The 22,610-nt window shown below is 53.7% G+C and overlaps 9 protein-coding genes across 9 annotated transcripts; 3 read left to right on the forward strand and 6 right to left on the reverse strand.

Annotated features, from left to right (window-relative positions):
• Positions 1–728: 728 nt before the first annotated feature.
• Positions 729–2,183, reverse strand: LY79DRAFT_521909 (chalcone and stilbene synthase domain-containing protein; the record flags this gene model as incomplete). Its single annotated transcript, XM_060555397.1, has 3 exons — positions 729–1,291; positions 1,356–1,990; positions 2,053–2,183. The coding sequence occupies 3 exons, from the start codon at positions 2,181–2,183 to the stop codon at positions 729–731; spliced, it is 1,329 nt and encodes a 442-aa protein (XP_060410954.1).
• Positions 2,184–2,781: 598 nt separating this feature from the next.
• LY79DRAFT_332198 (uncharacterized protein) lies at positions 2,782–3,272 on the forward strand. Its single transcript, XM_060552499.1, has one exon. It carries the CDS (start codon positions 2,896–2,898, stop codon positions 3,148–3,150), a length of 255 nt encoding a protein of 84 aa, XP_060410955.1. The 5' UTR covers positions 2,782–2,895; the 3' UTR covers positions 3,151–3,272.
• A 697-nt stretch (positions 3,273–3,969) lies between these two features.
• On the forward strand, positions 3,970–4,962 carry LY79DRAFT_332245 (uncharacterized protein). The gene is made up of 2 exons (XM_060552500.1): positions 3,970–4,025; positions 4,247–4,962. The coding sequence occupies exon 2, from the start codon at positions 4,450–4,452 to the stop codon at positions 4,864–4,866; it is 417 nt and encodes a 138-aa protein (XP_060410956.1). The 5' UTR covers positions 3,970–4,025; positions 4,247–4,449; the 3' UTR covers positions 4,867–4,962.
• Positions 4,963–5,057: 95 nt separating this feature from the next.
• On the reverse strand, positions 5,058–7,066 carry LY79DRAFT_521954 (apoptosis-antagonizing transcription factor; the record flags this gene model as incomplete). Its single annotated transcript, XM_060555402.1, has 2 exons — positions 5,058–6,681; positions 6,738–7,066. 2 exons carry the CDS (start codon positions 7,064–7,066, stop codon positions 5,058–5,060), a joined length of 1,953 nt encoding a protein of 650 aa, XP_060410957.1.
• Positions 7,067–8,720: 1,654 nt separating this feature from the next.
• Positions 8,721–10,559, forward strand: LY79DRAFT_521879 (fungal-specific transcription factor; the record flags this gene model as incomplete). The annotated part of the gene is made up of 3 exons (XM_060555393.1): positions 8,721–9,455; positions 9,514–9,780; positions 9,840–10,559. The coding sequence occupies 3 exons, from the start codon at positions 8,721–8,723 to the stop codon at positions 10,557–10,559; spliced, it is 1,722 nt and encodes a 573-aa protein (XP_060410958.1).
• Positions 10,560–10,847: 288 nt separating this feature from the next.
• Positions 10,848–11,893, reverse strand: LY79DRAFT_651898 (PHB depolymerase family esterase). The gene is made up of 2 exons (XM_060562567.1): positions 11,879–11,893; positions 10,848–11,794 (listed from the first exon to the last, which is right to left on the reverse strand). The coding sequence occupies exon 2, from the start codon at positions 11,762–11,764 to the stop codon at positions 10,886–10,888; it is 879 nt and encodes a 292-aa protein (XP_060410959.1). The 5' UTR covers positions 11,765–11,794; positions 11,879–11,893; the 3' UTR covers positions 10,848–10,885.
• Positions 11,894–14,302: 2,409 nt separating this feature from the next.
• LY79DRAFT_563176 (uncharacterized protein) lies at positions 14,303–16,104 on the reverse strand. The gene is made up of 3 exons (XM_060558530.1): positions 15,237–16,104; positions 14,875–15,177; positions 14,303–14,815 (listed from the first exon to the last, which is right to left on the reverse strand). Exons 1-3 carry the CDS (start codon positions 16,065–16,067, stop codon positions 14,684–14,686), a joined length of 1,266 nt encoding a protein of 421 aa, XP_060410960.1. The 5' UTR covers positions 16,068–16,104; the 3' UTR covers positions 14,303–14,683.
• Positions 16,105–16,621: 517 nt separating this feature from the next.
• On the reverse strand, positions 16,622–17,625 carry LY79DRAFT_651900 (uncharacterized protein; the record flags this gene model as incomplete). Its single annotated transcript, XM_060562568.1, is given in 4 exon segments — positions 16,622–16,714; positions 16,728–16,769; positions 16,779–17,059; positions 17,140–17,625. Coding segments are annotated over 4 exon segments (732 nt in total). The 5' UTR covers positions 17,456–17,625.
• A 2,103-nt stretch (positions 17,626–19,728) lies between these two features.
• On the reverse strand, positions 19,729–20,991 carry LY79DRAFT_521872 (uncharacterized protein; the record flags this gene model as incomplete). The annotated part of the gene is made up of 1 exon (XM_060555392.1): positions 19,729–20,991. The coding sequence occupies one exon, from the start codon at positions 20,989–20,991 to the stop codon at positions 19,729–19,731; it is 1,263 nt and encodes a 420-aa protein (XP_060410962.1).
• Positions 20,992–22,610: the final 1,619 nt, after the last annotated feature.

A 22,610-nucleotide genomic window follows, 5' to 3' on the forward strand; every position in this document is an offset into this window, starting at 1 on the left:
TTCCCTCACCTCATGCAGGCTAGACCCCGGAAAAGCACGGCCAATCGCGCCGCTTCATGACGATGACCTTCCCGGCCATGCAATCATTCTTTGTGCCATTCCCATCTGCCTCCTTCCTTACCCAGCCTTGACCATTGCCGAAGCCCGGGAAGTTGCGGGATCGCATCGGGCATCTCGACCCTTGGTCCGCCGAAAATCGAAATCTCACAACTCCAAGAGCCAGTCTTGCCTTGTGGCTGCCACTTCCTCGGTCCATCGCCTGCCTTCCCCGCCATTTCCTCCAAACGTTGCCCGAAAACTCCCACCCGGCTCGGCTCTTCTCGTGTCGTTAAGCGTCGTGGCTCTCCACCTCCAAGACTTCTCGTTCCGTCCTCCAGCGCAATCATGACCCCTTCATCTCGGGTCCAAACCACGAGCTTGCATATGCCGTGTCATCAGCTTCGGGTCGTTTCCCATGACATCCGGCCTGGCGCGTTCATTCTGGGGAATTCCCCAGCTTGACTAGCCACTTCTTCTCCCGTCTTGACAAATATCTAGTTTCATTATCGTGTACAAACAAACCGCAGGCCCCTTCCTTTCTCTTCCAGCTGCTTCCCGTGTCTTCATTAGAGCCGTCGCGTCATGGGTATGTATCCGTGCACTCACCTCCTCTTTCTTATATACCGTCGCCCGATCCAGTATCTCCCACATCCGACTCCGTCTCCCCCGCTCTGCCATGACCCCAAGCCTTAGTCCAGATCCAGATCCTTCATCGCCTCCGCAACAAACGTCTCGTCTGTTTGCCGGCCCGAAGATGCCCGCTCATCGAGCTGCGCCCCGGCGTCGTCCCCAGCTTCGCTAGTGCTTCCCTCGCTCTCCGTCTCCGGAGGCGTCTGCAGACCGGTGACGCCGCGTACCCCCATGTTCCGCTTCAGCATGCACATCTCCACCGATATACCTGGCCCGAACGCACACCCCACCACGTAGTCACGGACTCGGCCGTCTGGCGCAACGGCGTCCATGTCTTTGGACCGCAGCCGGTCCATGACGCTGAATATTGTTGCCGAGCTCGAGTTTCCGTGGTTGATGTAAGTGTCGTAGCTCGCTCGCATGTGGTACGACGAGATGCCCATTACCTTCTCGGCCCCCGATAGAATTGTGGCGCCTCCGGGATGCATGGCCCAGTCAAAGTCGTCGGCGTTTTTGTACGACGGTGGCAGTGAAGGGACGGACGCGAGCAGCTCTTTAAAGGTTGACGGAATAGCGGCCGATGCGAGCTTGGGAACCTGTGGCGAGAGAATCACCTTCCATCCTAGGTCGCCCATGTTAGTCAGGACGCCCGGGACAGGCAGCGGCCAGGAAGGTCTTTGGCTTACCAACGGGGTCAACGTCGAAACCCAGATCCTGGTCTGTATCGGGAAGGATCTTGTGCTCCCAGCCTAGTAGGTCATATACGGACTCTGTCGGCTCGCCAACACCATTACTAAGCACCACGGCGCTGGCGCAATCGGAGAAGAGAGCGACGCCGATCCTCGTTTCTTGGAGCTGGTCGATGCTGTTCAGTTCGCTGCGCACCATTGTCGTGCTCACCTCGAGGGCGACGCAGAGAATCCTCGCCGGCTTGTTGCGAACTTTGTGCCCCAACGCCAGGTTCGCCGCCGTCCTCAGCGTCGCCAGACCTCCACTGCAGCCGACTCCGTGAAGCAGCACCTTCTCGACCTGGTGCGTGATGCCCAAGCCCTTGACTACATAGTGGTCGAAACCGGGGTTGGCGCTGTCGGTGCAGGTGGTCGACACGACGTGTGTGATTTCGCTTAGGTCGATGCGAGCCTCCTCGATGGCCTTGCGCGAAGCTTCCACTGCCAACGGCACGCCGTCGCTCATGAAAACCTTGTGCAGCTCCGCGATGGAGGGCGCCTCCTTGTTGTTTACCACGGGGTGTTCATGTGTGCCGATGGACGACCGATAGTCAATGCCAGTGAAGCGGTTGATGGCAAGCACCTTTTTCATACTGTTGGCGGGTCAGCGAGAATGCTCAATACCCAATGCATCATGCGATGGCAGTGCACTCACGAAGGTGAGTCGGGGTAGAACTTGTTGCTCAGGTATTCTATGGAATCCGTCTTCAACGAGTACGGTGGGTACTGGCTGCCGACGCCGATGATTGACAGACCGAGGTCTTGAAATGTGTTGGGAGCCGCCATTATGAATGGTGAGAGAGGTGCGATGCGGGGGAGGGGTAGCTCGCGTTAGGCTGGCTTTGGCGCCTGGTCGAAATTAAGCAAGATGTGTAGGGACAAGGAAGTCAAGACAGTCAATGCCCAAAATCATGAAGAGAAGATCTTGTAGAAGCTCACGAGGAGCTGTGGGAAGGGTCTGGCAAAGAGGCAAAGCCGGAAGCGAACGGCAATGGCTTGCGCAAGAAGGGCTGGAGTGATGATATCACCTGCGACAACGGTAGGCAGGCGAATAGAGCACACCCAAATAGGGCGATAGACAGAACAGCACGGGTGGATGGATGGATTGATTGGGGAACTTTGGGCGTGTGCTAAGAAACGACGAACAATCTAGGTATGCAAGAGGCAAAAAGTCGGTCAGTTTGATCAGGTAGGCTCGGAGCAAGTAAAAATGGAAAGGACGGCCAGGCTCATGCACGAGGAAAACATAATAGTGACGGCGACATAGCATGGCATGGCATGGAACGGCATAGGTTAGGTAGCATGGGGTGGTCGGTCCTTGGTGGTAGCTAAGACACGTAAGGCCGACCTCGTCTGGTTTGTACCGTCTTGTTTTTGGCGCAATCTTCTTCTTCTCTCCAGGCTCAACAGACTCGCCGAGGCACCAGGGGCGGTTTTGGTGGGGAGTGTGATTTAGCAACCGGCCTGCCGTCCTGTGCCGTCTTCTAGTGGACGGTGGATGGGGGGTTTTTGCTGCTGCTTTCTCTCGTCTCTCGTCTTCAGACGCGTGCTTCCCGTGTGGCGAACTCGGGGACGGAGGTATTGTTGCACCGTTTCACTACGCATGTTCTGCTTCCCCCGGCTCGGAGTGGGTGGTAGTTCTGCCTCATCCTGGAATGGAATGCAAGTGTACGGATACGCAGTATTACTAGGCAACGGGGTAACATTGGGACCGGTAAGGAAAGGAAAGGGAAACAAAGCCCACCGGAGCTGAAACTCTGCCTGAATCCAATCCTCGGAGCCGGGCGCTTGTGTACCTATCTAAGCCTCCTTCAGCATGTTGAATGTTAGAGCAGTACCTTTAAGGAATTGGCAACTCGCCCCGGGAACACAAGTACTATGCTAGCTGACCTTCAGCATGCTGGAGCAGGCTTATCTGGGCAGAGTTTTCGTGGCGTACGTAGCCTTGGTTGCGCGACGCAGACCCCTGCTCCTGCTGCTGCTACTTTGTGATGGGACCCGAGTGCGGTGCAACTAACTGTATGCGTGCGTACATAGTAGGTAGCTAGATAGCTATAGCCTATAGGTGGGTATTAGCTGTCTGTATGTTGTGGCTGGCGAGTATGTCATGGAAACGGAAAAAGAGGCTGTCAGGAACCAAGAGGCGATTATTGGGTTACCGTTATCTGACATGCGTGCGATGGCTGAAAATACCATGCGCCAACGTACACGTGGATAAAGGTTGAAGGGCCTGGCTTCGAAGCTGATGCGTTTAGGGTCTGTATTTTCTCCTTTTGTCTCACGCCCATGCAGTTCAGCAGCGACTAAACTCATCGGACGGCATGTCTCGTCCGATCAACATTGGTCCGTCCAATGACGCCCTTTCTGTCTGTCTGTGCCTGGCTCCAATGGCATTTCCACTTGACATGTTTCCCGTAACGATTCATGGTTTTCATGGATACCCATCCGGAACTGCTTGCGTGGATTATTGACACACGCCAATTGCCTTGTATCTTCTGGCTCGCGTGCCTTGCTCCATGTCGATGTGGCGAGTGCAGAGCTCTCACACCACTTACGAGAGCTAGACGTAATTAACCATCGACATGAATTGCTCCGAGTCCTTAATCACCTGCCTACCTAGGTAGCTATGTAAGCACCCTAATCCCACCCAGGACTACACTACCTACCATGGTACCCAATGCATAGAGACTGGATGAGTATTGCAAACGCAGCTTTTGTGTTGACACGTCTTCGAGCCTGGTTTACCAGGCTGATCGGAATTTTCGCTGAGGAGACGTCGTCGCCCTTTTCTCATCTATGCCGCTTAGGGTTTCTTGTAGTGGTGATGCGACCTCAACTAACATACGCAGAGAAAGCTTGACAGAACAAACTTCAAATCCTTGGCGAAACGAGGCATCACCTGATAGCCTCGACCTCCACTACCCTCCTTGTCTTACCTTGGGGTACACTACCTACTTCACCCTGCTCCTGAAGGAGGCCCTTGCCTCATCGGAACATCAGCTCGGGCATTCAAGTTGCTCCGCCGCCCGACTTAACCCCCCTTTTTCCCATAATGCCGCTCTTCCAGGCCATCAAGCTTCCTTTCTTCCTACACATCGCCATCGAGACGGCCGCCGCCTGCACCTTCATCTTCAACCCCGCCACGCAGGTCCCAGCCCCGTCTCCCGCCACTCGACTGGTGCTGCAGTCCTTTGGCGGCTTGCTGCTTAGCACGAACCTGGTATGCCTCACCTTCGTCGCGCGGCCATTTGACGAGACGACGAGGCGAGTGGCGGCGGCGTTGGCGTTTTGGCACGCCTGGCCATGCTGGCGCGCCTATGTAAGGCTGGCGAGGCCCGAGGTGGATGGGACGGGCAAGGACAAGCACGAGGGCGAGTTAGTGAGGAAGACGCTTGCTGGGCCGGGTGTTCATCTAGCAGTACATGTTGGGATGTTCGTGTTATTCGCCGGAGCCGCGTTTGTTGGATAAAGAGCTTCACGCCTTCGGATCCTACCCGACGAAGACGCGCGGTCTCCGCATCTACGTAATAACAGTCGACTCCTGTGTTCTGCTCGACAAGCCATGGTCTATATATATATATGTACATATATCATGGGGACATCGTCATGATGTACAACTCTATAGGCAACAAGCTTTCTCACCCCGCCTAGACCGTTGCTTCAGTTGCGGAACAATCGCAGACCGGCCTCCTCGGCGTCAACATCCTCATCGTCCTCCATCTCTGCGTCGGATGCTTGCTCACTCAGCTCCATCTTCTGCCCGAACAACGTGCCGAACAACCGGTCGATCGCGTCCTGCTCCCACGCCCTCCGGTCTTCGGGCGCCATGAAATTCTGCAGTTTCTCGTGCACGTTGAACCGCATCTTGCGGCCCTTGCTCGCCCTCCTGTCGACGTGCTTCTTCGTCTTGGCCTCCTTCATGGCCGCCCACCGTACCGTGGGCTGCGCCGCCGTGCCGCCGCCGGTGTCGGACGTGCGCTGCTCGACGAGCTCCTTAAGGAGCAACTGGTAAAAGTCCGCGTCGTCATAGACCTCCGGGTCCTCGTTGACCTTGCGCGCCACCTGCGCAGGCGCACAGGACCGCGGCGTGCGCGTGCGCTTGACCAAGCGGTCGACGTTGAGGAGCTGGTCCTCGAGGCTGGCGACGATCGACGTCTGCGTCGAGACGAGGTTGCGGGACTTGACCTCGACGTTGGCGCTGCGCGTCTTGGCGGACCACGTCTCAAGCACCTTCTTGCGGTACTTTGACGCGCGCTGCTCGGCCTCCTGGATGCCCTCCCAGATGACCTCGCTCGACGTCGACGTGTCGTAGTCGCCGCGCTTGCGCTTGGCGCCCGCAGCCTGCTGCGCGAGCTCGGCGGGGAGCAGGCTGGCGCGGAAGCTGTCGAGGGTGTTGAGCAGCTTGAGCGCGGCCTCCTCGGCGGCCTCGTACGGCTCCGAGCCCTGCCCGTCTTCTTCTTCATCACCATCTTTGGAGGTGGGCTCGACCGCGGAAAAGGAATTTGTCGCGACGAGGGCCTTCTGGAGGCGGATGCGGATGTTGAGGAGGCCGTCAAAGGTCTTGCGTTGCTCGCGGACAGCCATGCCTTTCTGCGCGTCCTGCTGGACGGCGGCGGAGATTGTGGCCGCGAGCGCCTTTTGGCCTTCGCTCATGAGCTTGCGCTGCTCGGCTCGTGCGTCAGCCGTGGAAGATTTGCGGCGCGGCTGGTCGTCGTCGTCGTCGTCGTCGTCGTCAGAGACGTCTGAATCTTCCTCGGAGTCTTCGTCTTCGTCCTCGCCGGAGCCGATTTCCGCGTCGTCCTCGTCATCTTCATCATCGTCCGAGCCCTCAAGATCGCCCAGAAGATCCTCATCGCCGCTGTTGGAGCCTTCGAGATCTTCGTGGTCGAGCTCGGCGCTCTCGCTGTCGTTATCGCTGCCCTCCTCCTCGTCAGAGATGAAGTCGGCGGCCTTGAGCCTCTTGCTGCGACTCTCCTTTTTGTCTTTGGGCAGTGAGTTGCTGCGAGAAACGAAGCCGTGGAGCTCCTCGTCGTCGCTATCGCCAAAGGCGTTGTCGCTCGAGATTTCAACGTCTTCATCTCCGGCAGCGGCTTCGTCGGCGGCCAGGTCGGCAGTCTCGGGGTCGTCGAACTCTTCGCCGTTCGAGTCGAGGTCTTCCCGCGCATCCTCGAATACGTCGCTGCCGTCCTCGCCGCTCGAATCGTTCAACGCATCCCGACTGACGCGGGCGCCACGATACTGGGGTCCGAGGGAAACGCCCTCCTTTTCGCGGAGCTTGCTCTTGCTGCCGCGATGGTTAGCCTTCTGCAACGACAGACCTGAAAATGGTGCGTATCGTACCCTACGGTCACATAGTGCTCGGTGCCCGCATTTTCGTCAGCGGCCTCTTCACTGCCGCTTTCGTTTTCGCTCTCCTCAATAGGTTCGGCCTCGGGATCGAGATCTGTAGAATAGTGTAAGTATTTGCAGGACCGGAGTCGCTTGAAAACCTTGTGCGTTACCCTTTGGTGCCTTCTCTTCCCAGTCGGAAGCTCTTCTGCGGGTGGCCATGTTGCTTGTCTACTGCGGTTTGTACGGCAACTGATCGAGGAACTCCCTAGGCGAAATTTCTGGGCTTCAGAAACTTTTTGGTGGTGTCGCGCGGCAGAACCAGGGACCCCACCATCCATCCATCCATCCCATCGATTTGTATTATGTAAGCTCGGCTCGGTCTCTCCAGAAATGGGCTTCTCCTTGTACGGATAGTTAGTTATCCATGGTATTCGAACAAAGAACCAGAGAGCAGTTAACTAACCTTAATGGACCTTGACCAGATTTCAATATGTTTCAAAGTTTGAATTCCGACTGCTCATATTCCGAGTTTATTATAGTGTCGCAGTGCGTCGATGATTACATAGACCACCTGCTCTGCATATATGTGTACTTAGGTATCTACGTATGATTCCTTACTACTCTGTACCTCGGTCAGCTTTGCGTTGCTAAAAAGGCCCAACAGCCAGCCAATCAACCCGCGATCGCATGCTAAGCCCCTGTACCGTCACGTGATGGGGTGCTGTGCGGCGCAGGATGCGCTATCTACCTGTCAGCGGAAGATGCCCCATTCCATTTCCAGAGAAGTGCCGCTAAGGAAAGGAGGTACCTACCTTGGGGGGGCCAAGTCTTGGAAAGAGACTCGTTCATTACTCGCCTGCTTTTCACATTCACGAACAAGGCCCTGGGACAAGAAGCACTGGACAAAAAAGCAAAAGATCCTGCCGGGGGAGTCTCGCTATGCGCAATGGAGCAGATTGAGACGCAAGTCAGCGACTTGCGCTACTTGACTCAACAAGCAGTCATCCCTCTGCCGCCCGACCGCGCTGTTCCTTCTCCACACAATCACTCTGCTCATTCCCCCTTTCCGCGACACCCGGAGACAATTCCGCGCAACACCCAGGTCCGCCCTCGAGAGGCCAAACTGCCGCCGGCACGCCTGGTTCGAGCTCTGTATCGGGTTCCAAGAGGAAGTCGGAGGACGAGAGCAGTGCTGCAAAGCAGCAAAGGAGCAAGAGGAATCGGGTGCGTTTGTCCCTGCAATCAGCCTGCCACTAGCCATGGCCATTCCACCTCCTACCCCCCAAAGTGCATCTCACTCCTGTTCCCGACCCGTGCTGCCATGTTCCTCTCGATACAAACCCTGTGGGAATCCAGAAAGCTAATTACTGTTCCTGTTCCAGTACATATCCATTGCCTGGTAAGGACATCTCTGTCTCCGCCATGTCTACCGTGCAGGCGTAGCCAAAGAGATCCATCCTCTTGTGAGCGCATGCCGGATTGCCCAATGTCGTTGCGGCCCTACGCCTCTACCTGTTTGGATCGGACAGCCTATCCCAACGACCTCTTCCTTGCCCCTGCTCAAACAGGTTTCCTTTGGCTACGTGCCATAACAGCCCAAGATCACCAATATCACTAACCGTTCTTCTTTACAACAGCAACGAATGCAAAAGACGCAAGATCAAGTGCAATGGCGAGACTCCCTGTCAACGATGCGGCAACCTCAACCTGGCGTGCCTATACGCCCCAAACTGCTGCTCCAACAACTTCAAGGATTCGGACGAGTACAAAACCATGACGGCGCAGATGGCGCGCCTGCAAGAGCAGGTTGATGCTCTCTATCAGAACATGAACGCCCTCCGTTCCGAAACTCTACATCTGGCTCCCATCCAGGACAAAGCATTGCCTCTCCCCTCGAGCATAGTTCAGGCCTCCCCGACGAGCTCGCTGTCTCCTCTCCATCGCCCTGATTTGATCCAGTCCAAGCAGGCATCCTTCCGCGGGCCAACCAGCATGGCCTTTAGTCTTGACGTCGCAAACACCACCATTCATAACATGGGCTACAAGGGTATAGGGGATGGCGACGACCGGGGCACACAGTTGGGGATACCCGAGGAGAGTCCTTTTCGCACGGCTCCCCGGGAGAGTCAGGTCGACCCGTTGTGGGATTTTGGAAAGGACGAGATGATTCGCCTGTGTCGGTTACATGAGGAAGAAGTCGGCATCATGTATCCTGTGATCAAGATACAGTCCGTTATTGACCATGTCCGCCACTTGGCAGCTTATATGGACTCGGCTAGGAAGCAGGGTCTTACACCCAGTTTCAACGACGAGAAGACACTCCAGCTCAAGATTGTCATGAGCTGCGCCCTGGTTGTAGAAGAGCACGGCCACAGCGAAAGGGCATCCAAGCTGATTGACAGCATGGAGGCAATACTCAACCGGAAGCTCATGGTCGAGGCTGTTGACGTTGTGAGTCTTCCAGCGCTGGCCCTTCTTGCTGGCTACAGGTTTCTGGCCAACGAGGAGATCCTCGCATGGAGAGTCATGGGTCAGGTTACTAGGTTATGTCTGGAGATGGGCATCCACCGAACAACTGGCATTGCCAAGATTCGAGACGAAGAGGAAAGAAGGATCGCTTTGAATAGCTTCTGGTCGGCCTATGTTTTGGATAGAAGGTGGGCCTTCAACACAGGTCTGCCGTTCGTGGTTCCAGATGAGGAGATTGATCCAGCTCTACCCATGCCCGTAAGTAGTCTTTTGTGTTGCAGTAGATGGGAATGGCATCTCACTCACACATGAACAGGAAGAGTATCCGTATCTCGTCGCCATGATCACCTACTCAAGGTTGGGGGCCAAGGTTTGGCGCCAAGTTGCTCACTTCGGCCCTGTTCTGGCCCGCGAGCTCCGACACGAAGACATGGAGCAGCTAGATCAGGAAATTCTGCAGTGGTATGAAAATGTCCCAGAAGAAGTCAAGCTTCGTGGCTGGGACAAGGAGAAGCAAATGACGTCCACGCCGTCGTATAACCTTCAGCGACTGCGTATCTGGACATATCTTCGTTTCAATCAGGTCCGTTGTTACTGATCGGCGAGCAATGGAGAGGATAGTGCGACGCTGACATACTTCAGATTCGTATCTGGCTATATACACCGATCCTTCACAGCGCTACAAGCATAATGAGCCATTTGGCTCAGGCTCAACGTGTCGTCGACCTCGCAAAAGATACGATTCGCTATCTTGGCCACCTTAACAACACCACGAACCTTTACCGCAAGATCCAGGTCTTTTATCACCAGTTTCTCACATCCGCAATATCTGTCCTCTTCCTGGCCTCTGTCCACGCTCCAGTAAGGTTCAGTTCCACTTGCCGCGAGGAGTTCTACATGGGGCTGGAGCTTGTCAAAGACCTTTCGGCCAAGAGCTGGGTATCGCAACGGTTGTGGCGTACAATCAGTTCGCTTAAAGAGGTCGCGCCGAGCATTGGTTTGCGCAATCAGTCGGATGAGGATGCCCATAGCTCTGCGGCCCTGGCGATGGCCGGCTTGGCCAGCGGGCAGGTGTCAACCAGCCCAGCCACAATTGCCCCCTTTGGTCGTTCTTCCCTCTCGACGACGCCTACGATGCATCAACAACCAACACCCAATTTGGAGACGGCACAATCACCAAATAACGGTGTTCGCATTCAAACTGAAATGAGTCGCATTTTCGAGGGTTACATGGGACTTAATGGAAATCCAGCTGGGGGAGAAGACGGCTTTGGGGAACAGCAATCGAGTGCCAATCTGCCCCCCAGTGCTTCAAGCCCCTACGTTGACAACGTCTTTTTCCACTTCAGGGAAATGTTTTAGGGTTTCTATGGGTCAAGCCGCATTCCGTTTGTGTGGGCGGCTGTCTGTATCATGGGGGCATTTATCGACCGAGGTTGAAGGGGTGACGAATAATTGGGATGTGGTGGGTATTCTCAATCATGCGTGAGGGAGAAGAAAAGTAGTCCTCGTTGAAAGGTGTGCCGCACCGGAGATAAAGCCTCGTGACCAGCGATAGCTGGCGATGCCCGGCATCGCCGAAACCCAGGTCCTTACGCCGCCGGCACTTATGTAGTATGTACAGACTGTTGTATTTACAAGAAAAAAAGTTTGATAAATCTCAACATATACCTCGTCCATGTGATTCCTCACAAGCCAAACCACTTCAGGTCCTCGCTTACGTTAACTGGTACAGTATGCCCAACAGCTTGCGCAGAGACGCCCATAACTTGAGTGCCATCACCATAGATGATGCGCGTGTAGCCGCCAGTGGGTGAGTTCGTGATGTTCGTAGTAAAGCTGACACCGTGGATAGTGGACCACTGTTTGAGCTGCTCCTCCAGGTTGGGCGGCCTGACGAGCCCGTCTGCCGTGCCATGGTATGTTTGGATGCGCGGGTAGCTCCCATTGTAGCCCGGATACATCTCATGCACCTGGGAAGCCCATTGTGTACCTGTCTTGATGACTTGAGCGTTGGCGCACTTGCCATCGGAGGTGGTAGGGCTTGAGCCTGGCGATCCTGCGACGCATCCCGCTGCAACACCCGAATAACACGTCGCCGCGGCAAAGATGTCTGGGTACGTAGCAGCAAGCACGTTAGTCATCATGCAGCCTGACGAGCTTCCTGTAACAAAGACGCGCTTCGGGTCGGCATTATAGCTCGCGATCGCGTAACGGACCATGTTAGCCAGACCCGTGGAGTCGCCGCCACCGTCGTGCTTAAGGGAGGCTGCAGAGGCGACGTCCCAGCAGTTATTGTCTCTGGTGGAAGACGGGTATATGACAAGGAAGTTGCGCTTCTGATCGGAGGCCGCAATGTAGTTGGCTTGCTGGGCGTAGGCGTGGCCGGAGCCACCGCAAAGGTGGAGGGCGAGGATGATGGCGGGATTGGGGGCCATGTTGGGAGGAACGGAGATGTCCATGGTCAGGCCGGTCGGATTGGCGCCGAAGTCCCCGACATGCTGGAGGGCCGCCTCAGCATGGGAGAGGAGGGGAAGGAGAGTAAGAAAGATGCTGCGGAGATGCATCTTGGGCAAACGAGTGACGATTTCCAGAATCTGTGTTGAAGTTGAAGCTGAGTTAAACTTCTTCAACGAATGAGGCTCCGGATCAGGAAGCAGCTCTTATATAGGGATACGCACAAGGGTCCCATCAAGGGGGTCTCTGGTGTAAATGAAAGGAGCCAAAAGCAGGAGCCTTGTCCGCTGCGTCGCCCCCAGCCTAATTGCATGCATGGTATCCGTGCAACTGTTACTCTAGGGCCTCTAAAGCATTCACGATTTCTTCAAGTAATACGCATCTCCGAGAGCCTCGCATGTGATATGTCAAATGTCGAAATTGCAGATCAAGAAGCGGCTATAGCGTACACCTTCGCTGGTCTCCATCGTGACCCAACCTCTAAGGTGCGTCCTAGATTGACGTTATCAAGATGTCAAAACACCAAGTCTTACCAGTTTAGCATGGGCAGAGTGTGTCTATCCATACTATATGTGTATGTGGCGCTTGTAACAAGCTAACATTCCCAAGAGAACCGCACTAGAGTGCCTGACCGGAAATTTAAGCCTGCCAGGTTAGGAAATTTTGCCGGTTATTCTGCCCACCGGGGGGGGATCGTCCCATAACTTCGGCAAAAGAGTCGGTAGCTGCGGAGACTTTGAGGGGCGCTTGGTCATGCCTAATGTTCTATATATATTGAGAACCCCTAGTTGCGGGAGAGGGCCAATATAGGCCGGACCAGAAATGTTAGGTGTTGACAGCTACTTAGGTATTCTACACAGTAGGTCTGTACTACCTACCGTCAGAGTAGTAGTAATATGGGTATATTTACGGGCGGATGCACTTCCTTGGATTTGACCCACGTCCGAGCCGGGGTGCCTTGTTGCGCCGTTGGATCAGCGTTGTGGTCCAAGCCTTTCTTGTAACAGGCTGACACGGAAAACTCATGAAATAAAGGGGGGGGGGAGAGAATGATCAGAGGCGCCACACGGGCCCGCTTCGGGATATGCCGAGAAACTACCGTTGTATTGGTTTTATATAGAGTGCGGGGGACATCGGCGTCGAGCGGGGCCGGGGGACGGGGCCTCGGAGCGGAAGGACTTCTGGATACGAGTAGACCAGATTCGGTATCGCGAAGCCGAACTTTTGGATTTAATCCCATGTGTATAATATGCCGAGGTAATTGCTGCCTTGGACGCCGTCAGGTCTGTTTACGCGGGCTCGATCGCTCCAATGCGTTGTACGGCATGACTCCAGTCTCCAAGCAAGCTTCCGTGTTGGGCCAGGTGGGCTTTAGGAACAACATCCTGGCGTACAACTAGGTGACGGACGTGTATCGCCGGCTCAAGGCATCGTTATCTGCCTTTGACTGCCCGGGTTTACGTGGTGGTGAAAATGTGCTGTGCAAACCGTCATTTCAGGAAAAACTTAGCCCCAAGACGCTAATTCTAGTCAAAAAACGTTTCGTGCACCTCTACAAGCTTGACGTTGACAGTTAGGTCTGGGGCTATCACGTTTGCTACTGGTGTAGCTGTGTTCTACCTCGGGAGTACTTTAGGGATAGGGTAGCTAGGCATTAGCAGGCGCGTAGCAGATGCTTGATGCCGCCCTGCTGCTGTCAGTGCTGCGCTGTGCGCAACAGGCGTTACTGCCATTTGTAGCCTGCGAAGAAGCAAGGTGCTGTTTGTTATCTTTGCTAGCGGTGCAGCAGGTTGTGGCATTAGTGTGAGGCCCAACGATGCCAAAAGGTGGCGATTTGTATTAAGATTAATGGCGGCGATACCGGGCTGAGGTACTGGACTCACAACCCAGAACCTGCTTCGAAGTGTCAGACTAGCGGATAGCGTCTTTTCCCTAGAGGCGTGAGAAGCTTGACCAATACCACATGGCCCAACTCGGATGCCAAGACGGAGCGGTACGATGTTTCTGTCGATCTGTCGAAACAAAAACGGTACAGGACGCCGAAGGAACGTGGATGCCAATGAACATAATTATGAAACAACAGTCAAGCCTGTCATCTCCGATCCATGTAGCGAGACGTGCTCGAGAAACTAGCCCCCTCAGTTTTCAAATACCCAATGCCGTGTCCCCCGCAAGCGGGCCGATCAGAAATGGCAACGCGCTGATCGTCTCAACCAAAAAGGGTTGTTCACACCGGCGATGACCCTTCTTGGTCGTCCGCGTAGCTCAAAATGAGCCCAGATCAAGACGCTCTTAGCAAAGCCCCCAACGCGTTAATCGTGCCGGATAATGATCTTGTCAGGAACAATTAGGGTCCTGCTGATATCATGAAGACACCGCTATCAAATTGTAAATTCCGTACCTGCACCTCCTGAACAATGTGGAGGCACCATCGCCGGTGTGTTTCATTGGAGGATTACTCAAAAGTACACGGCGAGCTTCGGTAATTACCAGACGACTCTTTGATGAAATTATGGAACAGCAAGTAGCAGTGGATACTGTCGTAAGCTCAAAGCGTTGCCTACTGAACCTGACGGCGCTCAAATAACTCATATATTTGAGAGCAGGAAAGGATATTCAAATAAGTTCTCTTTTAGAGCGCAATCCTCCCCCCTATAGCACCGACTTTGGTTTCTTGGACGAACCCGCCCGTCTGCATGTCTGATGGGGCATATAATATTGGTACCATAATCTCACGATATTCGCAGGGGGTTTGAGTTCTGTTTCCAAAACGTGGGAGACATTGCGTCATCAAATCGACAGAGGTCCACCGACAATAGACGCCATACATTTAAAGATAAAGAAGACAAGGTTCTTAATTTGGAAAATACCAAGAGTGCTTTGAGTGGTATAATGTGTTCAATATATTTGCAGGTACACGGTTTCTGTGTGAAACCAAAAGTCGTTTGTGTTCTGCTATTTAATTACCGAGTCTCGTGGACTTCCTGGAGAATTAAATCAGAGACCGAGTTCTGGGCATAGCCGTGTTCCTACTCTGTATCTTCATAGGGCTTGGCTCCCATATGTGTCCAAACCCGCTCAATCATCAAGGTAACAGCCTTGTTCTTCGACCGGAACAGTAACTCGGTGTCTCCAGTTCCAAAGGCCGAGATGGATTTGTGCTGCAATTGGGTCAGCCAGCATTTCAAAATAACATGTAGTATAGGGTACGATAACTCACCAAGCCAAGTGTCAACTTGATAAAACCATACGCCCAGTGTTGGTGATAGAGTTTCGTAGGCTGCTTACCCTGAAGAGCCAGAAGCAGATTGTCTGCAGCGTAAGTGGCCTGCTTCATGGCAACTCGGGCATTGGGGTTGGTGACACCCGTCTCAGCAACATCACCACAGACGTAAATATTAGGAAGCGAGTCGACGCCAATCTGCATTGTAGGTTTGACCTTGATACGGCCCGAGTTGGCGATCGCCTCAGGGACGAACTCGCTGATCAGCTGAGAGGAAGGTTGCTGGCCAATGGCGTTGACCTGCTCATGTGTTAGCAGCTGAGAAAGCCGAGCACTTTTACCACGAGCTCGAGACTCACCAAAAAGTCGCACTCAATCTTGCGGCCAGAACTAAGGGTAACAAGACCGTCCACAGGCGACTCAGTAGTTGTCCGTTCTCCCAGAAAGACCTCGATGCCAAGTTGCTTCAAGCCCTCGAGGGCTCTGATTTGCAGATCTTGGCCGAACCGATTCATGACTGCGTCTCTGGAATGAACCAACGTCACGTTTTTCTCGGGATACCGATCTTTGGCATCTGTGGCAAGCTCAACACCCGCGGCGCCCCCGCCGACAACAACCAGATCTCTCGCGGCCTTTATGCGCTGCTGGAAGCTCTGCAGTAATTGGATTCCTTCCGTCTTGTCCGTTGAGCCTACTCGTGATGGCAATGTCATGCCAGCGCCGGATCCCGTTGCAATGATCATGTAAGAGTACGGAATCTCTTCGCCGGTGCTTTGGATGGTTACCGTTCTCTCCGTGATAGTCGAGACACGGTCATGAATCCATCGTACGATGGACTCGGAGCCTGCCGGCAGGTAAGTCCCATAGGGGATAAACGTTTTGTGCTCATGTCCCTCCACGACACAAAAGCGAGGCAGCGTCCATGTGAATTGCCAGTGCCGGTTCGGTTCGATGATAATGAGACGGTATGGCCCCTCTACTGGCAGTGAAGCGGCTATCACTCGGACGGCATGGTAACCGGCGAATGAAGCCCCAACGATGACAATATTGACCGGCTCGGCGTCTTTCGCTGCTGGGGGGATGGGAATTTTCTTGGTGAAGTAGTATCGCCACAGGATGTCCGCAAACCGCCCAAATGCGTATCTCACGAGCCCAACAAAGAGGACCACTTTCCGCGACTTCTTCAGCATGTTGGCCGACTCCGGGAGCTCATTGGCTTTTTTTTTTGGGGGGGGGGGGGGGGGGGGGGTGAGGTGCGAAAGTGACGGCGCAAAGGCCTATTCAAATGAGAATAAATAAACCCCCGGTTGGTTCATGGGCACTTTTTACGAATCTCCTGGTGTAATGCAAAAGGGAAAGGGCAGGTTGGCTATATGAATTGGTAGAGAACCTGCTTATCAGATGCGCATCTGATTAGAACCCGAGGCGGACTAAACGGAGATGAAATGTCCGTCGGGGCGCCGGGGGTCTGTTGCTGGCTTCGGCCGACACGACCTCGGCACCAGCAAATTCAGACATGATTTGCTTGAGCCGGCGGATTTAAGGAGAGAAGGCTGTTCGGTCTTGTAGACCCTAGATACCTCAGCATCGAGGCATGGCCCTGCGTGATTCCAAGAGAACATACATTACCCTCAATGACAAAGGCTACATTGAATGTGCTGACATTCAAAGGAACCTTATTAGGGTTTCATTGGCACAAGAGTCATGACAGCGTATTGATAGCATTAACTCAATTAGGGGGGAGTCATCCGATACATAATCGTTGTTGCCTGCACCGAAGATGCCGTCGCCACATATGCCTCCGATTCTTAAAGCCTGCACCTCCCGAGACCTGGATCTCGACAATTGACCACGGGAGTAACCAACCCTTCTTTGACCTCCCTGAAGGGAGACTACCCCACGCTGCGCCATTCCTTGAATGCCATGCCCCCAGCACAAGCGGGCATCTTGACCATGAGAGGCACCTCAATGTCCTCGGCTGTGCCAATCAGCTCCGCCTTGTGGATGATCTTCTCTTCCAGGGTCTCGTAACCCATTTTCTCGTACAGCTGGTAGGTCGAGGGTGACAATTCGAAGTAGATGGGGATCCCCAGGCTGTTGCTGAGCTCAATCCCCCACTTACGCCAGAGGGCACCAGCCTTTCTGTCCTGATGTTTCGGATCCACGGCAATAACGTGGGCGTCTTTAGAAAAAGAAAACAAAACCAGGCTAGTCAGTCTTGGCTCCAAACATGATCGTCGGGATGTCTTGGCGGCGACTTACAGATGTACCGTCGCCGGCCAAACAGCCTTTCTCTGACATCGTGAAGCGGCTTGAGAACCGCCTCGGCACGCTCTCTGGCCGCTCCCTCGAGCCAGCCTACACCGTGATTTTTACGCTCTTCTTCACTCCGTTCTTTGAGATAGATATTACCCAAAGCCATGCCAACGACCTCCCCTGTGTCGGTGTCGACACACTTGTATGTGTATTGGCAGTCGTTGTGGTGCCACCACGATAGAGTGCCCGCGGTTTGAGCTTTACGAAACTCTTCAGAGTCTACTCCGCCTGGGAGCAGTATTTTGACCATGATGTCTCCCATAACGTCACCTTTGAACGCTTTAAAGTAGGTCCGGTATTAACGCGGGCAGGATTGCGTAACCCATTATGACGAAAGACCGAAGAGGGAGAAGAAAGCCGGATTGGTTGGAGACCCTAGAAAGGGGGGGCAAGGATAGACTGGCAAGATTTGAACGTGCGGCGAGAACAAAGCAACGACGTCTTTGCAGGTCACAAACGGTCTCATTTGTCAACGAGGAAAGTACCACGACTTATATACAGGCCTCTTATCTCATAGGCCTCCGTTGCTGCATAGGGACTGGGAGACCCGCCAGAACTGCACCATCTGCGTTGCAAGACTACTCAACCCCCTCACGTTTTCCTCGGAGTCTCCTTCTGGTCTAGGCAACGCCGGACAGAGCATATCTCCCTGGGGGAATCTTGAGATGGGTCTTTTCCTTGTTATGCATGTCGGTAAGGGTAAGTATAAAGTCCCAACCGAGCAAATAATAGACATGGGTCGGCATTTCAGCTGAAGGACGTGCCCCTCGGTGGCCAGAACACATCCAGAGTTCACCAGTATTACAGAGTCCTGCTGCTGAAATAATATTGGCAGCTGAAGCTTTAGAGTTTGACCGATTCCGCAGTGCTTGCCGATGGCAATAGTGGCCAGCTGATTCCACGACGCCAAATGACACGGGTTCCGATGGTCCGGTATCCTTGGTGCCGATTCTAGGCCCCGTTTAGACAAGATTAAAGTTATCAGATCCGCAATTCCAGCATCTCAACAAGTACAGGTGTCCGCGACGACCATGACCTTGGTAAGAACAGAAGAAAGCTAGCAAAAGGTTTCTCGACCCTTGGCCAAAGCGCACCACTCCACTACCTCGCAGTTCGTCACAGGCCGCTCTTGGTGGCGGCCAACGGCTGGGTCCTGTCTCACTCTCCGTACCCAGCATCACGTCGGGCGTTGGGTGCTTCGATGTCCTCTAGAGCTTTTTAAAACGCTTCAGAAGAGCCGAGGAGGGAATCAAACCGCTTATCGATTTCCATCGATTGGTGGCGTTGTCACTACAGTACCGAAACAACTCAGCATCGGCGCTAAGATTGATGACTTTTGGTTGTAATGCCAAAGCTGGCTTACCAGACCTGCTTCGCTTCCTCCAGCCATTATCTGATCCATCAGGTCCAATACGGCTCTCGGCATCATGACGTCTAACGACTCATCCATCCCGGAGCATATGTTGAGTTGGGACTAGTGGGTCGACGACTGGCAGGGGTTCTCGGCCCTGAGATAGCATTTGCTTTAGCGACGGAGGCAATGGGGAAGAAGAAGGGAAAAAAGTTCATTCCATCCTGAGAATTGATTTGGCGCCTTCTACTTTGGAACTAGAGACCGAGTCCTTTTCCATTTGACCCTTCGTTGTGGCAGGGCCCTCGGGGAATACCCTGGTGGGCGTGGTCTGATTTTTACGCCTGATCTCTTAATCAGTACCCAGTTACTGAATCAGTCACAAGAGTCTCTCATAGCTGGGCAATGGGACTACAGAGTCAAACTATGAGAAAGGGCTCTCATGGCTGCTTCCGAGGTTCCATATCTCGAACTTCGGTGCGCTTCACTACTTGGTCAACCCTGCGAGCCACCAGCCCTATGCGAGCGTCATGGGCATTGGCTAGTTGGCGTTGTATCCCAATATGCTCCCAGACGCATGCCAAGTGGATATGCATGGGAACACAGGCAAACATCTATAAGTCTATTGGGTGAGAAAGGCCGCTTACTCGGCAAGTTGAATCTGGATCGCCAAGTCCTCTTGATATAAACTGTGGAGTTGTGGAATCGTAACGAGTCCTAAGGTTTCGATTGCAATTATGATGAGCCCCTTGTTGAAATTCTTGTCGGTGCAGTGTCCATAAGCAGCCAAGGGTGAGCTCGAAAGCTGTTAGACTGACGTGATAACCAACTACACCGCCAGACCTGGTTCGGTTGTTGAGTATAATGGAAGGGTAAGCGGAATAATGTAGCTGTTTGCGAATTGTAGTGGAGTGAAGTCACGAGCAACGGGATTTGGGCCGCGAGAGCCTGCTGGCTGATATGAAGTTTGCACTAAGGTTATTAAATATAAGAGCTCGCGAGGCCAACGTGTCAGGACTCCTCCTGCTGGGGTTTTTATAAGTCTCGGATGGGCCCCGGGACGCTGGCTGAGACAAGCCGCCGCATGTCAAAATGATGCCTTCGAAGTCCTTTATTAAGTATTGTATGTGTTGGATATCATAAGCGCAAGTCGTAAACTTGGGCAAACAAGAAACCACAACGCTTTATTCCGCCGTAAATCCCGTTTTGGTCTCTCCTAGGTCCCATATACCATCGCATATCCAGTGCCCATCCTCTTTCGTCCACAAAACATCTGGAATCCTGCTGAACCTTGCGTCGTAGCGGTCCGAGACGCCCATCCAGAACCAGAAGTCATGCCATTGCACCGACATGGGTTTCTGAGACTCTGGCTCCGACTGCGAGGTCTGCGGTGCCGGCTTGATTCCCTTCTCGTCGAAGCAGTCGGCGACCTTCAACCACAGGTTCTCGTCCTTCAGCTGGTGAATCGCGATGGCCTCATCGCCGACTAGGGCATGCTGAATGGCGTCCGGGTGCGTCTTCCTCCTCGCCCATGCCGTACCATTGTGCCGGGCGTCCTCGTCGTCGTAATCAAACTTCTCCGTGCCCCTGAAGTTGACAAAGCTGGCCCTCTTACGCCCGTTCAACATGAGAGTAGCCACGGCCATATCTTCCCCGGTAACCACACCTTGCTCGCTCTGGAGGCGTACCAGGAGCTTGACCATGTCCCAAGTGACAGTGTACATAGCTCCATGAGGGAAGACGAGGTCCCAAGTGGGAGAGTAGTAGAGCTCGCCGATAACGGTTTTCCGAACCGTGCTTTTCAGGGTCCCCATAGCGGCATCCGTCAATAGTCTCGGCACAAGGAAGCGATCCCAGAACCCGCGAGCGTTGAGCCATAGGTCAGTGTCCATTTTGGAGACGAACTCGTATTTGACGTCGTGGTCGACCAGCCACTTGAAAAACTCGAGAGTCTTGATGGTGTTGGCGGTAACATCGTTCTCAGCGATGTGATCGAGCACAATTATGTCCCCAAAGGTGCGGTTCTCCTTGGCCACCATTTCAGTCCACTGAGGTCCCGGGTTGGACACCACAAAGCGTCCGTCGAAAGGCACGTCCTCAAAGATTCTCATCCATGTTGACCGAATGAGCGTCCGGCGGTTGGCATCTGATGCTGTGGAAATGACCGCCGCGAGCCAGGGTTTTGGGAGCTCATCGGCGGTGCCGTTTGTTGTTGAAGGCTGCTGAGGTGAGTAGGGGAAGGGGTCAAGAGCGTAGGAGGGCTCCGGCAGGCCATCCACGAGGTTGCCATGGACGATAGGCTGCGTGATGGGGGCCGCGAACGGCTCATGGTGTTTTCGCTGGGTGTGCTGAGTAAGGTGAAAGGCAAGGCCGAGGAAGATGATGAAGCAGGCTGCAAAAACACGAAAGAACTTTCTCTGAATGCATAGGCTAAACGACGCCCACATCGTCACAAGCATCGACGAACACGAAGCTACGGAAGGCATGTCGTCTCTCCGATTCAATTCTGTGAAGACGGCAAGTTAACGGACGAGCAACGAACGGTTGTCGAAAGAAGGGAGGGAGAGAGTTCTCAGAAGATGGGACGAGATGGGATAGAAGAGACGTAACTCCAAACCCACCCCCTCTCGCCTGATACAAAACATCACACAATCAAGTTTTCAGCAGCAGCAGCAGCAGCAGTAGCAGTACTATTCCTAGCCTAAAGTATAAAATACATCCCTGAGTAACAACCCCCCCGGCTAAGAGGGCAATGAGACTGGGTTGAGTCGTAGATAGATCCTCATCGGCGTAGTTGGTTTGACGCACAGCCGCAGGCAAACCCGAATCAACTTGCAACAACACGTGCAGCAGGCCTCTGTTTGGGCTGTGGCTTTGTGAGTGTCCGAGTTATGATATGTTCGGCATCTTAGCCATGTGTTCCTCTCTGATTTGGCTTTGGTGCTTGGGCCAATGGCAGTTGTCTTGAAGACGCTGCTATTCGTGCTTTTCTCTTGAGAGTGACGTAGATGGAGGGTCCCAAGCTACAAAATTCTTTCCTAAGGTTCTGCACGTGGTCAAGGTCCAAGTCTACTGGCTAGTCAACCATACGGGTCAGCCTTGGAGGCGGACAGCCCCCTTTTTGACTTTGAAGGGATTCGGTGTGCGACGCACTGCCCCGGAGCAGCTACACTACACTACCAAACTACCTACTCATGATTTGCCAATCGCTGATTAACCGAAGAGGTTTGTGTCGGTGAGGATTCACAAGTGCGGAGGGGCGAGAAAGGAACTTTTGCAGCTGCAAAAGGATGAATCATGTCGAAATTGCCAACGGATCGTTTCCTGCACAGTGCACACAACACTGCTCCATAAGACACTTTACTTCAGGAGCCATGGACGCCTCCGGCGAATTTGACTCTCGGGAACTCGTCGGGGACCGTCTATCTGTCTTGTCATTGGCCCCGTTCGAAACAATTCCGAATATTGCGATCGGACGGAGAAACTCGCCAGAGGCGTGGAGAGGATGGAATCGTCATCACCTCCCCTCATAGTAATAACGGCCAAGCAGGCAGCTTTTCTCCACGAGCTGCCTTGCGAATCCTTTGGCGTATCACGCTGCACGAGACTCGAACTGCAACGTTCGAGTTGGTACTGAACCGCAGCCTGGACTGGCATTCTTATGTACACCACAACTGGACATGACAGTCTCTGCCTTGGGAGGGCATGTATCCGCATAGCCTTGTAGCGTCGATGGTCTCCCCGACGTCGACTACATGAGCTATTGCAATATAGATATGCCACAAACAGCTGGCGACGGCCTGACTATAACCGACGTTCAGATACTAATAACCCTAGTTTGAATTGGAGATATTGAGCTTGTTCAAGAGAAATCAGCTGCGCACCATTGGCAGCGGAATGACACGGATAAACGCGTAAGGTTCCTGTCCACCTGAGGGTGACGCCACACTTCATGTATGAACTTATGCGCATGCGCTAATTCGAGTGACCGTTAAGTAGCTTTCGCAGATAGAGGTGAGATATATACGGTCAAACGGTCCATCTAGATAAAAGGGATATGGGGCAA

The sequence above is a fragment of the Colletotrichum navitas genome, assembly GCF_030913465.1.
Source record: "Colletotrichum navitas strain CBS 125086 chromosome Unknown LY79scaffold_61, whole genome shotgun sequence".
NCBI classification, from domain to species: Eukaryota; Fungi; Ascomycota; class Sordariomycetes; order Glomerellales; family Glomerellaceae; genus Colletotrichum; species Colletotrichum navitas.